Raw genomic sequence first — 16,600 nt, 5'->3', positions numbered from 1 at the left:
TTTTATACTTGTATTTAATATTTGTAAGCTTTTTGTAAATTTTACTATACTAAGATTCTGTGAATCATTTTATTTGTAATGTATATTCCTCGTCCACCAAATTTTGTGTATCATAATAACTATCAATAAATAAAAGTAATATAAAAGTAGCTTAGTTTTATTCAAGATCAGCCTTATTCATTTGGCAAAAATTACCGTTTGTACAGATATGGGCAAACATTAACTGATTTCCTACATCCTAGTGAATGTTGCAATAATTAAACAAAGAAATAAAAACAAAATCGAGTCACAGTTTGCAAATTTAAAATTTGGTTTCATCCACATAACAGATTTGGTTCAGTTGCGATCTCTCAATGGACCTGGACTCTCAATACGACCGCTTGAATGATCCAAGTTTTCCTTGTCTTTCTTCGACGATTTCTTTGGCGTTGATACCTGTGATTTCAAGTTTTCAATGGTGCGAGCTTGATTTCGTAATTTAACTTCAAGTTTTTGTTTCTCCTGAAAAATAAATAACTATTTCAAACAATATTTTGACATTGATGGCGGTACAGTTTATTCAAAGTACCTAGGTATAACAAGTAAGGTAAGGGTCAAATTTGTTTCAAACAAACCGAAGATGGGCGTCCCCAAACGTCTGAAAATGTGTGCTTTTTATCAAAGCATCCGTAACACAGCTTAGCCCTTCTTGATTTAAAAAAAATGTTCCTAATCCTACCAGAAAGTGGAGCACGCCAAAAAGGGGTCATGCATTTAAATTTTTGAAAATTTGCAGGTTATTTCCTATGACTGTGATTGTTACCATTAAACTTGTGGAACTTTTTTGAACTAGTAAGAAAACTTTTTTTTGAAAATGTTCCATAACATTCTCACTTTGCGTCTAAACAAAACATAACTGGTCTGAAAATTATGTGTGTACAAATTATGTTCTAATTCTAAGATAAGAATAAGAAACGTCCTGTGTATATGGAGATAATCTAGTCATCAGAAAAAGGTAGGTAGTTGCACTTAATACAAAAAGGGACATTTACAGAATTTTTACTAAATTTATTAATAATCAAAATTCTCTAACTTAGTAAAAGTAAAAAAAATCCGTATTGAACAATCTTTACATGAATGTAGAGGTTTGTGTGTAAGCCACATAGGAATTATACAAGTGAACATCATTCAAAAAATAAGAAAAAACAAACAAAATGACTAAAGGTTTTGCTAAGGCGCATTTTCCATGAACTGATCACTACTTCCCAAAGTATTCTTATTAATAAGCAACTTAGCATTGTGTAGTCTGCGGATACGCACATCTTTTTTTTACAATATGCGATATGCTTGTCTTTACTAAAAGAATCTTTGGTTAACATTTTAAAAAATGTGGCCATAAATAGGACACATTGCGCAGTCTGCGCATGCGCAATTAATCGTCAAGATTTTTCTTGGTTGAGGTGCCAAAGCTATAAGCTATCGAATGCAAAAAGAAAGACCTACAAAGTCAAACGGGTTGACGTCTCGGTTACTGAACCGCTACAACACTGTAGGCAAAAAATTAATTACAGTAGATGAAATGTGGGTTCACCATTACGAACCTGAGTCCAAACCCGAAAGATCCGAAATCGCCAGTGAAAAAAAAATTTCAAGACAACCTTCTGCTGAAAAAGTGATGCTAACAGTATTTTTGGGACTCAAAAGGGCCTATAATAATAATAATTATTATTTATTTCCAACAGCAAAGCCTATTACAGGAAATTTCAAAGAATAAACAAAATGAAAATACAAACTTGTAATGTTTCAACAAAAAAAATTAAACTCATTCAATAAGGCATTGTAGCTATAGCCAACTTTAGGGTAAAACCCGTGTTTTCCGAAAAAATAGAAACCTCAAAAAACGCTTCTGAATTCTTTCTAGAGAATTTGTTTGAGTAACGCTACCGGATGACCAAATCAAAGATACATAGCTAAGCTTACTTATAATAAAGGATTCATACAACATAATAATTGGAGCCATTTGTGAAAATAATTTGCTATTCCTAATAATAAAACCTAAAATTATGTTACATTCAGAAGTTAATGCCTTGATATGCGTATTGAAGACTTGTCGATTGTCTAGTAAGATTCCAAGATCTTTAAATTCATTGGTCCTTAACAAAACGTTACCTTGTATATTATAGTTAAAACTGGTATAGCATTTTTAGCGCATTTTTGAAAAAAATACGCTATTATATTCGTCATTGCTGGCAAGCCGGCTGTCCGCGTGAGATCTCCACAACTACAATAGCTAGAGAATTCAAATTTCCACTATAAGCTTTCTGCTATAGTGTAGATGTGCAGGCACTAGTCTATTTTGAGTTAGATTACTTGTGAGATCGATAATTGAAGAAAATAATTTCGATATGGGTTTCGGAGGTGCTATAATTTTACCGTTAGATAGCGCTACCAGTATAAAAACTTATTATTTACTTTGTGATTTGTTTTACAAAATGAAGACGTACCGTCAATTGAAATTAAATAAAATTAATTATTTAACGCAGCCAAAATTACTCGTGAGATTGATAATTTTAAACTTCGCTAATAAAATACTGACTTGCATTACCAAAAATGCGTTTTAATCATGCATATATGCTGATTTACAACTTGTTTAATATTTAAATGTAGACCATCCACAATCTTAAATATTTTTAAATCGTCCGCATACAAAAGAAAACTGTTAGATAGCCCCTTACACACCGAGTTAAAATAGATCAAAAACAGCAACGGCTGAAACATTATCTGGCAAAGATTGCCAGTGTGGGGTAGGTACAGCGATATGCTAGCTAACAATCTGAAGCCAGCGATTCGCAACAAATCCGGATCTCGCCCCATCAGATTTTCATCTCTTTGGGCCACTCAAAGATGCTCTATGACGTCGTCCATTTGCTACAGACAATGAAGTACAGGTAGCGATGCATCAATGCTCAAACACAAACATTTTTTGGCGGGAATACGCAAACTTGGCCCGCTGCACAAAATGCATTGAAAAGCGAAGGGATTATGTAGAAAACTGATGTGTATTTGGTTAACCTCTACATTGTGTAAATAAAATTATAAAAACAATTTTTGACTCTCCCTCATTCATATCTGCAAAACAACATTTTTTTAAAGAAGCTTTTTATGATATCCAAAATTATAAAAACTTTGTTACCAATCTACGAACTTGAAATTTATGATCAGTGACATGGTGAAGGGGGACATATTTTTTTAAATAACAAATACTATTTTTTATTAGGTACATATTCTTAAAGTGCACACCTTTTATGGTGCTATATCCAGAAAAGAGTACCCAGTCTCTAATTATACGTAATGGAAACTAGTAGTTGCCACTTTAAAAAAAATGTGCCTCCCTTGAGCAAGATAAGGATGTCTATCATGGAGATCTCGGAAATCATAGAAAGCATGACGATAATTAAATTAGGAAAAAGTATCGCAATTAAATAATTATTACTATCATACTGTAAAGAAAACCAGAAAATTCCGGTTGCTTCCGAAGATATGCCAGAAAATCTGAAATTTGCCGATTTTGTTTTTATTTTTTTCGGGTGTTATTTGAACAGGTAAAAAATAAAAAACACTCTCATTGTCAAGTTTAGGTGTAGTACATAGGACGTGATATGTCTCCGTAGAATTTGAATATACAAAATCTTAGAGTTGCCATGCTAGATTACGAATTCTGATATTTTCTGGTGTAACCAAAAGGGACTGTCTACGGTTTTTTTTTTGCTCAAAATATACACAATTTTCAATCCCATGACAAAAGTTTCATTTTTAGCGCCTTTATTTAAGAATTTAAAAAAATGTGCTATTGTTTGCGTTTTGTCCTCGGCCCAATTCTGCCATGTTGAACTATTGGAGAATGGTTGTGTCTTACTTCGTGAGAACTTTGATATGTGACAACCAATTGGTCTCAGATTTTGCATGCGCATAGTAGTGCCAAATTTTATTTTATTTTATTTTTTTTTTATTTTAAATTTTATCTGTGTGTACTTTTTGAAATTTTAGCTATCTACATTATGGTTCTATATTGTTTATTACCCCATTAAAGACTCGCACACATGTACTGCAAATGTAATATATGTTTGACGTTGCTAAGTTTACTTTATGTATTTAAACCTAGAGGTTAAGTGGAAGAGCAGCATTCGCTGAACTTCGCCTCTACATATTTATGTACTACAAAGAACTCTTTTCACTGCAATAAAGGCACTATTATTATTATTATTAAGTAAAACTTTTGAAAATGGGGGGTGGTAGAATGCATGGTACTCTAATGAATGAAAGGACTCATCGAAAGGAAATGGTTTGTATAAACTATAATTTTCCCGCGCGACTCCCTTTCGAGATGAGGGAGGGGGGGGGTGGTTTAAAATGAATTTTGTTTCATGGAAGAAACTGTTTTCTACTATCTACTGCCCTTCTTTCTGGCTCCTTATCAAAAGAAGGGGTTTGGGGGTTGGTATTGGTTTTATGCTTCATGGTACTTTAATGATGAGTCTCAACGAAAAGTGTACGTTTGCGACACGAGCGAGCAAGTGATCCCGGGCGAATAAGACTTATTTGTGTTTTGCATATGGCGTTATACGGTTATCATTTCTGATGGTTGAATGGATTGCGAAATCTGTAAATTTTTAATTGTAAAATAGTGGTCGGTTATTTTTAGGAATTTGTGTATTGATTTGGTTTTTAAAGTAATTTTAATTTTTCCTGAAGGAATCGACCCATGAGAATTATTTGCATGAACAGTTTTGTATTTCATTTATTAATAAAACTGAGATCCAAGCAAAGGGTTTAGATTCTTTTGTTTCAATAATTGATTTTTGCATTTAATTTCAGTAATATCATACATTCGGTTGGATTAACATTTTGTTTCGTATTCAAGGTGTGTGTGCATTTTGAACTGGAGGATGTACAACAAATTTGTCATGTGGTCAAGATAAAATATTTAGATAAGGATCAAATTTAGCAGTATTTGTGTTAATATATCGTGATTCGTAAATTTGTCTATCTCATTCTTATTTTTTTATATACAGGGTATCTCAAATCGTACGATTGCATGGGTAACTTTGTTATTATTGAAGATAAAGTTAGTGGGTTTTGTGTAGTTGAAAATTCTGTTTACAAAATTTGCAAACTCTCGCCCAAAAATACTGAAAGCGCCGATTTCGAAAAAAAGAAATTTTCAGAAGAAAATAAAAGGGGATAGGTAAAATATTACGAAAAATTGTATTACTTGACATTTTGGGGGGGGGGGGGGGCAGGCTAGTTCCATTTCTTTCATTTCCATACTGAATCTTACTCACCTTTACATTTTCGTTGTCAGCTTAAGGAGGCCCTGGGGGGCCAAGACTTCTCACTGACATATTATGAATAAATGGTGATTCAGATTATATGATAACGTTTTATTCTTTTAGTAAGTAAGAGAAATTCACTAAATGAAAGATTTTAATAATACATTAAAGTTTTGGAGTAAAATAAGTTTTTGTATCGAACTTTTCAAGTTATCAACAAGAAATCCCAAAAAATGAAATTTTTTCAGAATGTTGGATCCTAAAAAACACATAAAATAGAAGAAATCAAAACAATCCCACCGCTTTTCTGGTAGAAAAAAAATGATTCGATAATCATACGTTTTCTTAAATTTATACAGTATTTACAACTTGCAAGTGCTTCAGACGAAAACATTTCATAATTTTGGAAAATATCTACCTACCTCAGTTAAAATAGCATTTTTCTTCTTAAGGTCTACCAGGTGTTTTATTTTTTGTTTCAGATTTTGATGTCCCAGAATTTCGACGTATTTCAAGCCCATCTCGTGCGCCTCCTTCTCTGCGTGCTCTTTTTCGTTCATCAAGATGTTGTACTCCATTTCGTACGATTTCAAATTGTCGCGGAACGGACCGATTAATGCGTTTTGCTCGGCGACCTGCACAAGGATCAGTTACTTAACTGCAAAGTTAATGGCACAAAATACAGACCTGCATGCGCAGTTGAGCGTTGTCCTTTTCCACAGACTCTAACTGCTCCAGGAGTTTCCCGTATTTCTCCTTCAAGTCATCATCAGTTCCAGGCAGAGGCACAGGTTCGGGTTCGCAATTTTTAAGATCACTTATTTGTTTTAACAAATCGTTTTCACTAGCCTGCATGAGTTCAATTACAGTTTTGAGCTTCGAATTTTCCTTAAGTAAATTATGTCGACTATCCTCGCTCGCGAGTAACTTCTTCTCCAGTACTTCACATTGCTTGATTTCATCTTGCGAAAGGGAAATCCACTCTTGAGCCTTGCAGTTTAAAATATTCTGATCATGAAGTAACTCCCTCGCTTCACTTAAATCTTTCTTTACTTTATTTAGCTCGTCTTCCTTAAGCTTAATTTCTGCTTTCGATTTAGATTTAAAATCATCAATTTTGTTACATAGTTCCTCCTTCAACTGAAGCACTTTTTGTTCGGCTAAATCGACCGTCATTTTATTTTGTTCTTCGATAATATCGCACAAGTCTGTGACAATTTCCAATTCGTGCATTAGCTGGTTGCATTTGCCCTCAACCTCAAGTTTCGACTCTTCGGTAGCCTCAAGTTCAGCTTTTAGCTGCTCTACATCCTGGTCAGACTTCATAAGCCGCCTTTTTAAAGCTTCGACAGTCTTGTGTGTTTTCTGTACTGTTAACTCGTATAAATTCTTATCCTTAGTTGCTGCCCTAACATTCTCCTTGCATTCTGTAATTTCTTTACCTAATTCTTCTCTTATAGTATTTAATTCGATGATAACATTGCTAAGCTGCGTTTCGATTTCTTTTCTTTTCGTCTCCGCCACGGCGCAACTACTCTTCATTTCCAAATTTTCAGCTCGTAATTCCTCAACTTTCTTCTTCTCTTCGGTTAGTTCGTACGATACTTTGTTTTTTTCTATTTCACTTTGGATGATATTATATTCGGCAATTGCCTGGCACTCTTTCAAAATGGCATCTGCTTCAAGCTGCACCTCCTCAACTTTGGCTTTCCAACTTGATTCGATGGTTTCGCATTTCTCTCTTGTCTGGATTTCTGTCAAAATTGTCGCTTCTTTAAAATTCTCTTTCATTTGCTGAATCTTCATTTCGTAATCTTCAATTAACTTCAACCGTTCTTTGTCAAACTTCTCTTTCAAAGTACCAATTTCTTGTTCTTTCGCATTTGTTACTTCATTTACCCGTTTCTCTCCATTTTCTTTTTCATTGTCGATTATATTATGCATATTACTTACAGTCTTCAGCATATCACTTTCCAGAGTTTGAATTTCCTGAAGATGTAATGCTTTGAGCTGGCTTATACTCTTTTCAAATTCGTATATTTGTTTATTTTTCAGAATCAATTCCTCAGTTTGTTCCGCAATTATCATTTGAGTGTTTTTTCTTAACAAATCTAACAAATTCTGAAGAACACCGATACATTTTAACAAATTACTCAATTCTTCTACACTCTCCTCCTTTAACGCAACAAATTTATTCTTTACCTCGTCCACCTTGCCACTTACCTCTAGCGCTTTCTTTTTGACCAAAACCACCTCAAGTTCGCGCTTTTTCGTAAGCTCGGTTAAGGTCTTTGAATGATCATCGCTTAACTTTTCCACGTTCAACTCGAGGGAACTGTTACGTTTCGTCAGTTTCGAGATGACACTTTGAAGATCATTCAGGTCTTGCTTTAGCTCTTCAACATGTTCAGTCAATTCTTGAATGAACAGATCTTTGTTATTGCATTCTACAATCTTTTCTTTTAGTGCTTCCGCATCGTCGGTAATTGCGAAAAGATCGACCGGTTTCGTTTTACGATTGGAATTTGGTGCTCCTACCTTTTGTTTTCTTGGTGGATTGGGCTAGAAATTAAGCATACATTAAACCGAGCATTAAACCCACAAAAAATGCACGCCACCATGAAAGATAAATGGGGAAGAAAGACATGCCCAAAAAACGTAAATTAATGCTTCTTGCAAATTTGTTCTTACAGTTTAGTCAATATAAATCCAGGAGAATGAACCTTTCGCATCCGGTGCTAATTTACAGGGTGTTAACATACCCTGACTCATTTCAAAGCGCGAATTGTCTTTTCACAAAATAATACACAGGTGGTTCGCTTCGCTTACTGCAAACGCAAATCCCCTATTCTGCGAATCCCATCTGACGCACCAATCCCAATCATGACTACTGCAATATAAACAAATAATTGTTTTGTGACCTAAGACAATCACGCCGTATTCCACGACTCACAGGCGCCTTAAGTTTTCAAGCGCATTTAAAAAATCAAGACCGTATTTTAGGGCCAAACGCTCTCGTAACACAACCAAGAAAATTAAAAAATCCTACCGAATAATGAGACCACTCTTTATATTTTTCATGGCCAAATTTTAAAAAACCGTGCAACCACAAAGCATCAACACGTGGGATACAAGATCAAAGGTCAAAAGATGAATTTTTGGAGACAACGTTATTCAAATGACGTGAAAACCGTTGTTTGTACACTAAGATCCATTTTTGGTAACCACATGTATTTGGATCAAGAAACGAAATACTATAAATAGCTCGAAATAGAAAATAATAATAAATTGTCTTTTATTGGACAGTGCAGAAAAATATACTGATACAAAAAATTAATGTTTCACGTCACCATCCAATGGGGTCCCATACCGGGTGACCCAATAAGACTGTTCCTCGGCCATATGTCGGGAACCATTCGTTGTATGACTTAGTGGTAAAAAAAATTATTGAGTAAATCGGTTATGAAGAATTGCTGGAAAATATTTTCAAGTTCTAAAAAGACCACCAGAGGGCGTAACTGCACTTTCTGAATGCGCAAACACAATAGAATAACTTACAAATTACGGCTGTTATTATTTTATAATGCATCGTGTTTCATTTGTTTAATTTTCCAAGGCCTACCTAATATTTTAGGGTGCTTTTCCAAACAAACTTTCGCGCCATCGACAAATACCGGAAATACGTCAAAAGTAAATTTAAGATACAATTTAAGCATTTTTATTAATTAATTAATTAATCTCATTTTCCCAATATTTGAGGTTAGATTTTGAAAAACGGTTTTCACTGACCTCTTTGGATATTATTTGGCTACTTTTTCATAAAGAAAAAGTCATATCATTCTATTTGATTTTTTTAGGATTTTGGGTCATAGTTTCAAAACTAGGCGGAGAAGAATTCAACTAAACTAACTATATTGATTCTTGTTGCCCAAGGAATACTCTGTTCAACTATACCAAATTTGTTACAATCGGTCAAACGGTTAAGAAGTTAAAGCAGGTTATTGCAAAAACCATTGAACGCCCCGCACCATCTTTGTTTTTGAAATAACTGAGTTTTGTTTTTACGAAACTGATAGATAAACTGGTTCTCTTTAAAAATGTGACAAAATTTTGTTTAGTTTATTATGCGAAATTGAAAGAAAATGCAATTTTAAAATTTAAGATGGCAGTTACGCCCTCTGTTGGTCATATTTAGAACTTGAAAATATTTTTCAGCGATTCTTCATTACCGATTTTTTTACCCCTAAGTCATATCAAAGAGTAAACTCTTTGGTCATATGACGAACGGTTCTCGAGATATGGTCGAGGAACAGTCTTTATTGGGTCACCTGGTACCAGACGATTGGAACAATAATCAAAAACGAAAAAAATATTAAAAACAATTTTAAAAATCCCCAGGAAGATATGTAAGTACTGATAATACTTCCTTCGATATTCCGTTGTATCAATCAATCAATGAAGAAACAGAACAAAAATTTTTATCAGTCCAAGAAATAAAAGGTTTGAGAAGAATCCAAAAATGTAACGAATTCAATGGAGACAATCTGAAAACTGCCAAGAAGCTGACAAAAAGCCAGATTTTTGTGACTTCATTTCCATCATCTAAATCTAAAAGAACAGAAAGAGTTACGTAAAGAAAGTGGTTGAAAGTTTCTGAGTTAATAAATCACTTTCCGAAATTCCCACGGGAACGAGAACAGGAAAAAATAGAATTTTATGTTTTACAGTCGAAAATAGACTTGACATTTAGAACATAAGTGTCTTTGAAATCAGTAAATTTCAGGAGGATTAGTCACAAATTAGAAATGTAAATCTGCGTCCTTTAGTTTGCGGCACAGTTATGTGTGTTATGTGCGTGTAATTTCTTAACCGTCCCTTAACATTTCCGAAAAATCTGTCCATACATAGAAAGTGGATCTGGGCATGTGCAATCCATTTTTTTCACACCTGTACATAATAAACAATGGCCCAAAGTGCACCCTGAATGCAAACGGAATCAATTTCTTTTTTTTTCTATCATAGCATATATCGTTTCCTCAATAAAATTGGGGTTGGGATTTTGGGTCTTTCTCGCCACAAATGATAAGTAAAACTAACAAGCAAGTTTTAGTTTTGACTTTCGGGTAATCAAGGATCAAAATCCAAAAAGCGTATAAGATTTATTTATCAGTACAATAAATGGCAATGTTTTAAAATTGTGAAAAGTGACAAAAACAGATTTTTATTATTACTTTTGTTTTCGTATGTGGCACAGAAGGAATTCCTTCCTTGGTGCAAGCCTAGACGTCACAACGAACCAAGTATCAAAAAAAAAGCTCTTAAGATAAAGATCTGATAATGCACAGCCACAGCCATACGGCCATAATTCTGGAAATGCGTTAAAAATATGTGCAGGGTGATCCAAATTGGACATTTTCTTATGGAAACACCCTTTATTTTAACAGATAGAAAAAATGGAACCTCGGCGCAAACAGAATTCAGCTTTCTGATCGTTTGGCCGCTAGGAGGCGTTTTGCCAATTTAGTAGACTTCTCTAATGCTCCATAACTTTCTTATTAGTAAAGATAATTGATTTTGGCAAAATCTTTCTTATATCACTTTTTTATGTTTATGTTTTTATACAAGGTGTTTGGCTTTCTTGATACGACCCTACACTACATTTTTGTATACGGACCACCATCATAGACCTTTTTTTAAAAAAGCGTAAAATGTTCTAAATTTTCATGTATTACTTGTCACATTTATAGCAAATATTATTAGCAATATTGCATTTTATAATTAAAATGTGTTTATTGAAGACATCTAGGTTTCCATGGCTAACAAAGTGAAACTTGGGAATAAAACAAATAAGTATTTACTCGAGTATTTATAAATTGCATAATACATAATTACTCAGATAAATAGCAATAATAAAAGGAAAGTAAAAAAAATAATTTACATATGTATGTTAGTAAATGTTCAAATTGTCCCCCATTCTATATGAAACAGATTCTACACCTTTTTTTTACCCATTTGCAGCATTCATTAATTCTAAGAACTAATAAATTGTGGTTTTAGGCAAAGAGTATTATATTCGTTATATACTCTTTGTTTTAGGTAAACAATGTTGACATCTTTTGTTGGTCATGGAAACCTAGATGTCTGCAATAAAAATATTGACCTGTGCTTTATTGCTAATATTTCCTATAAAAAGTACAAGTGATACATACAAATTTAGGAAATTTTACGCTCTTTTTAAAAACTCCAAAAGATATATAGAATGGGCTGTATGAAAAACCGTAAAAAAACCAAACACTCTGTATAAAAACTTTTCATCGCAATGGATTTTACATAAAAAAGCACTCCAAGTAAGATTTTGCCAAAATCAATTATCTTTAATAATAAAACAGTTTGGGGCATTAAGAAATAGACTAAATTCAAGAACCGCCACCAAACGATAAGAGATATCTTAAACTAAAGGACATTGCCATAAGAAAGGTCCAATTTGGACCACCCTGTACATTCGACTCAAGCGAACTAAGGACATAGTGTTCACATTCTCCGATCTGACAATGGCCACCCAATTATTTAACGCTGGTGAAGTATTTTAGGAACGTCAGCGAACGACGCATTTACGGCGGAATATAATGGGCGTGCAGCAAGCGAAACGAGAACAATTATCGATTCAGCCAGCACCGTGTTTCAAGCAAAACAAATAGAAAAGAAATTTTGGGCTACATTGACCTGGAGCATGATCACAAATAAGTCACAGATACATGCTGTGTTCAACAAGGAACCAAAGTTGGGACTATTTAAGAAGCTTTGGTACATACATATTCTGAAAAAGGGCCGCCAGAAGCTTGATCCAAAAGCAAACCATTGCAAGGGATATCAGGCCTGAAATCTTAAAATAGGTAGGTAACATGAAAGTCGCAAGAGATGTAATAGATACTTTTGTTCTCACTTTTGTTGAAAGAATCGACAGCAACAATTGATATCGACTTTGAAAAAAAAATTTATTATTCATTCCACATCAAAGCAGCATTCCAACGAAAATGTGTGCATGAGCAGGAGGGAGATGACAAGAGATAGAAGGGGAGGGCTGGAGGACTATGGTTGGTTGAAACTAAATCCTTTCATTAAAGTACCACAAAGGATAAAACCAGTCCCCCCCCCAAAAGAAGGACGGTAGTTGGTAGAAAACATTTCCTTTGTAGAGACCTTTAGGTTTAGACGAGGGTTTAGAGTACCATCAAAAATCCATTTCTCCCTCTGTCACCTATTGATCTCGAAAAGGAGAATCTCGAGAGGAAGAGGAAATCAAGTTATAGTTTGTATAAACCAATTCATTTCGATGAGACCTTTTCGTTGCAGAATACCATTAAGGGTAGAACGTGTTTTAACCAGAGTAGTATAGAACAACTTAAGACCTTCTCCACGGGCACCTCTAAAAAGCATTATACGGGTCACTTTGTAATTGGGCACAAGTCTGTTGAGGGCCCAGAACAAGAGAAGGACAATAAATAAATAAATAAAGTGTACATATGTAGCCTCTGATGAAAAAGCAGGAAGAGTCAACAAATACCTCCCAATAAATGTAGTACAGTATTTTGTTATTAAATACTTATCACTGCCTTTTAATCTCATCATAAATTATGAAAGCCCCAAATTTATTTCTTAAAACTGTCATTGCCATATCTTTAAGTACTTACACATAGGTACATAGATAAGAATTTATTATTGTACCTACTCTACTTACATCAAAGTAAATATTCAAATTAGAATGTTTTATTTCTGGTAAGATAAGTACGTAAATCTCATTTATAAAGAATGGTATAATCACAACACATATTGTATTTACAACTCACTATACAATGCATTTATAAGTAACGGGCGATCAAAAATGAGTGGCCGGCCTTTGGAAGTCCCATGTAAACAAAAATTCCAAAGGTGACTTGACGGCAACTCATTTTTGATCGCATAGTACCGAGTCTTAAGCGCGGTTTAGACGCTACGATCTTGGCTTCGATAAATCGTAACGATCTGATTGTCCAATTTATCATTCAATAAATCGAAAGAGTGCGTACTGTTCACATGTAACAATTTCTTGTTCCAATCTCATTGTCGATCACGGTTTAATACAGTTTTTATTTTTTTACTTTTCAACTTGTCTTTTGGTTCTGTCCACTAATATACATTATACTCGCATTTTATTGCTTACATTGCTTGCTTACAATAGAATCTTAATCTCGATTATGATTTATGAGTAGTCATGTGTCGCTAAATATTTTTTTTGGGTGGCCAAACTTGATCGCCACTCGCCAAATGGAAAACGTGTGCACTAGAGACAGTCCAAGTAGCCCAAATGGATACAAAAATGGTTCACGTCGGCAAAATTTGTCACAAATTGTAGCGATAAATCGCTGTTATTGTTTACACGTTCCAATTTATCGCTACGATTCGCAGAGATTGAAGCCGGCCGCCATCAACCATCCAATCCAATTCCAATGAATCGCTACAATCCTCTGTTCACACGCAACGATAAATCGTAACGATTCGATCGTTACGATAAATTGTACAATTTATCGTAGCGTCTAAACCACGCTTTAGCAAAGGAGTACCTACTTACTGCAGGGATCATTTGTTGACACCAGCACCATTGTCTATAAGGAAAAACTACATGTATCTATACAGTATATTTACCGTTTTAAAACTAGGTGCATGGCCATTGGAGACAAAACTGTGGTCAGACGAAGCCGGGCTACGAAGATCTGTGAATCGTTCACTTTTAGGGATGGTTGCAAGGCCGGCATGATTCTTTAAAGACACATTGTAATCCGCAGGAGATGGTGTACAACCTGTTAAGTGTATCTAGCATGAATAAAAATCAAATAAAATAAAGTAAAAAAAAAAAATGTGTTCATTTGATATTGGCGGGTAATTCCACATTTACAATAAAAGGTTATCATTTAAAAAAATGGGATAACAATTGTTGTAATCTTAGAAGTTACCTTGTACTTCATTAAAACGTTGCAATTTTGCTTTGGGAAACGACATTATGTAATTGACTGTAATATATTAAATGATTTGAGTTTTTACACTTAACGAACAAAACTAAAACTAAACTAAAATACGTTACAACAGCTGGATAATTTTAAATTCTTTTCAAAAGTGTCCCCACTACTCGATCTCCCTTTCACTTGAGCGAATACCATAGAACAAAGTTACTAGATCTAGTAACTTTACGACTCAACTTAAATTATTATTGCGACATCTATTGGACGGTTTAAACAACGTGGCAGTTTTAACCGATTGAAAATTTCTGGATTCTGAAGTCACAGTCTTGTAAATTTCTGAGAATTATCTTCTATTCGTTTTATCATATAGCATTGGAGAATACAATATTCGATTTTGACTTAAAGAAAAAAGACATATCGACAATACGTTTACGCCGTACCTTTCGATCGGGTGTGTAGGGGAATCCGCTACGTTAAAACCCACTTTTGAGTTTCGCGGGTATATATGCCATCATAAGCTGAAGTAGGATTTTCTTTATCTGAACTTTTCTCGACAGAGACTGAACGCCCCGCAAATGGAGGGGATACACTTATTACTTTTGCTTTATACAATTGCCAGAAGAGGCGCGCAATGGCATATTACATTACAGTGACTGTATTAGGATAGTGGCGACAACTTTGCATTATCTACCATATTGGGGCAAAAAATTGTTTCATTATAGGATCAATATACCTTATTGTCATTTGTCATGTCAAATTGTGACCGTATAATAAGAAAATGTTTGCCAAAGCGCACACGGAGCGACTGTTCTGCAACTACAGTTGCAAACCGATTGCGCGGGCAACTGTTTTGTGACCTCGAAAATGTATTGGAGTGGGAAAGCGCGTCGTGTGCTCTTTCCCACTCCAATACACTGTCGAGGTTACAAAACAGTTGCACGCGCAACTGGTTTGCAACTGTAGCTGCAGAACAGTCGCTCCGTTTGCGTTAAAAACAAATTTTGGGAAAAATGGCTCAACTAAGCAGGTACCAAGATTCTAAGAAAGGGTGAAATACGCAGGATGTGATTCATCTTTGGTGCAATAAAATCCTTTTGTTAAGAGCAAGACGGATAATTACATACCCAAAGTTAATGTTACGACAAATATGTGGAAAGCAGTGAATCGCTAACTCATATATCTCACGTACATTCTAAATCGCAGAGTTTTTATTAGCAGAATCTTGTTCGAAAGATCTGTAACTCGCCCTTCGTTCGAGGTTTAAGCCTACAATTGAATGTTGAACACAATCACGGAATTAGGTGTAACGCATTTGATTACAGTTTTTGCCACCCCTGTGACTGCTTCATTCACGGAGAACACAAGACAGTATATACATCAAACGAATCAGTAATTTCCACATATTAAAAGAATGATCAACATTCATACAAATATTACTTCTTGTCGAAGATCATGAAATAAAAACAAAAAAATAAATTAAGAAAACATTATATCAACGGGGGAACACATACAGAGAATGACGCACAATCGAGCAGTGAAGAAAAATGGTACCACAATATGTGTATCAAGAAAAAGGTGAAGGCCCATGAAACGGCGATGTATTGAAGCGGTGAAGGAAGATCTAAAGCTTTAATTATTATATTCAAAAATCTAAAGGAAAAAAGGCATAACAGACTGGAGAAACTAGTTGTCAGGTAAACTTCTGACTTGACTTTCCGACTACTTTTAATAGTCATTGCAATTATCTTTCGTCATAGTATAACATTTAATAATAATGGTAATAATAATAATATCTATTCATTTCATTTAGAAAATGGCATCTAGCGCCTTTATTTTGAACCAGGCGCTAAAAGTGTGAGCCTTTTTTGTAGATCTCATCAAGACACATCTTTCTTATAATTAACATTTTTCACTCTGATGCTTATACTTTTAGAGAAAAATGCAAATTAACAAAAATAAAATAAATAGTTTAAATTTTCAATTCAAAACTTCTCAAAAACAAAGGAACTCACAAAAAAATTGCAATGAACTTTTTTGTACAGTTTTTTAAGCCATTTTTTTCAAGCTGTTATAGCTCTTTTAAACTTTTGACATTCTCAACAACCATGGTCCATGAAGATGGTTACGGATTAAAACCAAAATAGGACGTTTTCGATTCCCCATACCACCCTATATGCACCCCAAATTTCGTCCAAATCTGTTGAGGGACTTTTTAGTTATCGTGGTCACAAAAAACGAACCACACACACACACGCACGCACGCACCCTCGCACACACCCACACACCCTCACACAC

General features: G+C 34.5%; 1 protein-coding gene across 2 annotated transcripts; it reads right to left on the bottom strand.

Annotated features, from left to right (window-relative positions):
- Window positions 1-55: 55 nt before the first annotated feature.
- Window positions 56-14,463, bottom strand: LOC116168196 (hyaluronan mediated motility receptor-like). Of its 2 annotated transcripts, XM_031483888.1 has the most exons (6): window positions 14,300-14,463; window positions 13,992-14,146; window positions 7,533-7,871; window positions 5,997-7,484; window positions 5,732-5,944; window positions 56-501 (listed from the first exon to the last, which is right to left on the bottom strand). In XM_031483888.1, the coding sequence occupies exons 1-6, from the start codon at window positions 14,343-14,345 to the stop codon at window positions 337-339; spliced, it is 2,406 nt and encodes an 801-aa protein (XP_031339748.1). In that variant the 5' UTR covers window positions 14,346-14,463; the 3' UTR covers window positions 56-336. The 2 variants fall into 2 exon arrangements, with proteins under 2 accessions (XP_031339748.1, XP_031339747.1); XM_031483887.1 differs by having other exon boundaries at window positions 5,997-7,871; window positions 14,300-14,462.
- Window positions 14,464-16,600: the final 2,137 nt, after the last annotated feature.

Source organism: Photinus pyralis, unplaced genomic scaffold (assembly GCF_008802855.1).
Source record: "Photinus pyralis isolate 1611_PpyrPB1 unplaced genomic scaffold, Ppyr1.3 Ppyr1.4_LG4, whole genome shotgun sequence".
In the NCBI taxonomy this organism is placed as follows: Eukaryota; Metazoa; Arthropoda; class Insecta; order Coleoptera; family Lampyridae; genus Photinus; species Photinus pyralis.
The sequence above is the reverse complement of the archived record's forward strand: the minus strand, read 5'-3'. Positions and strand labels throughout refer to the sequence as shown.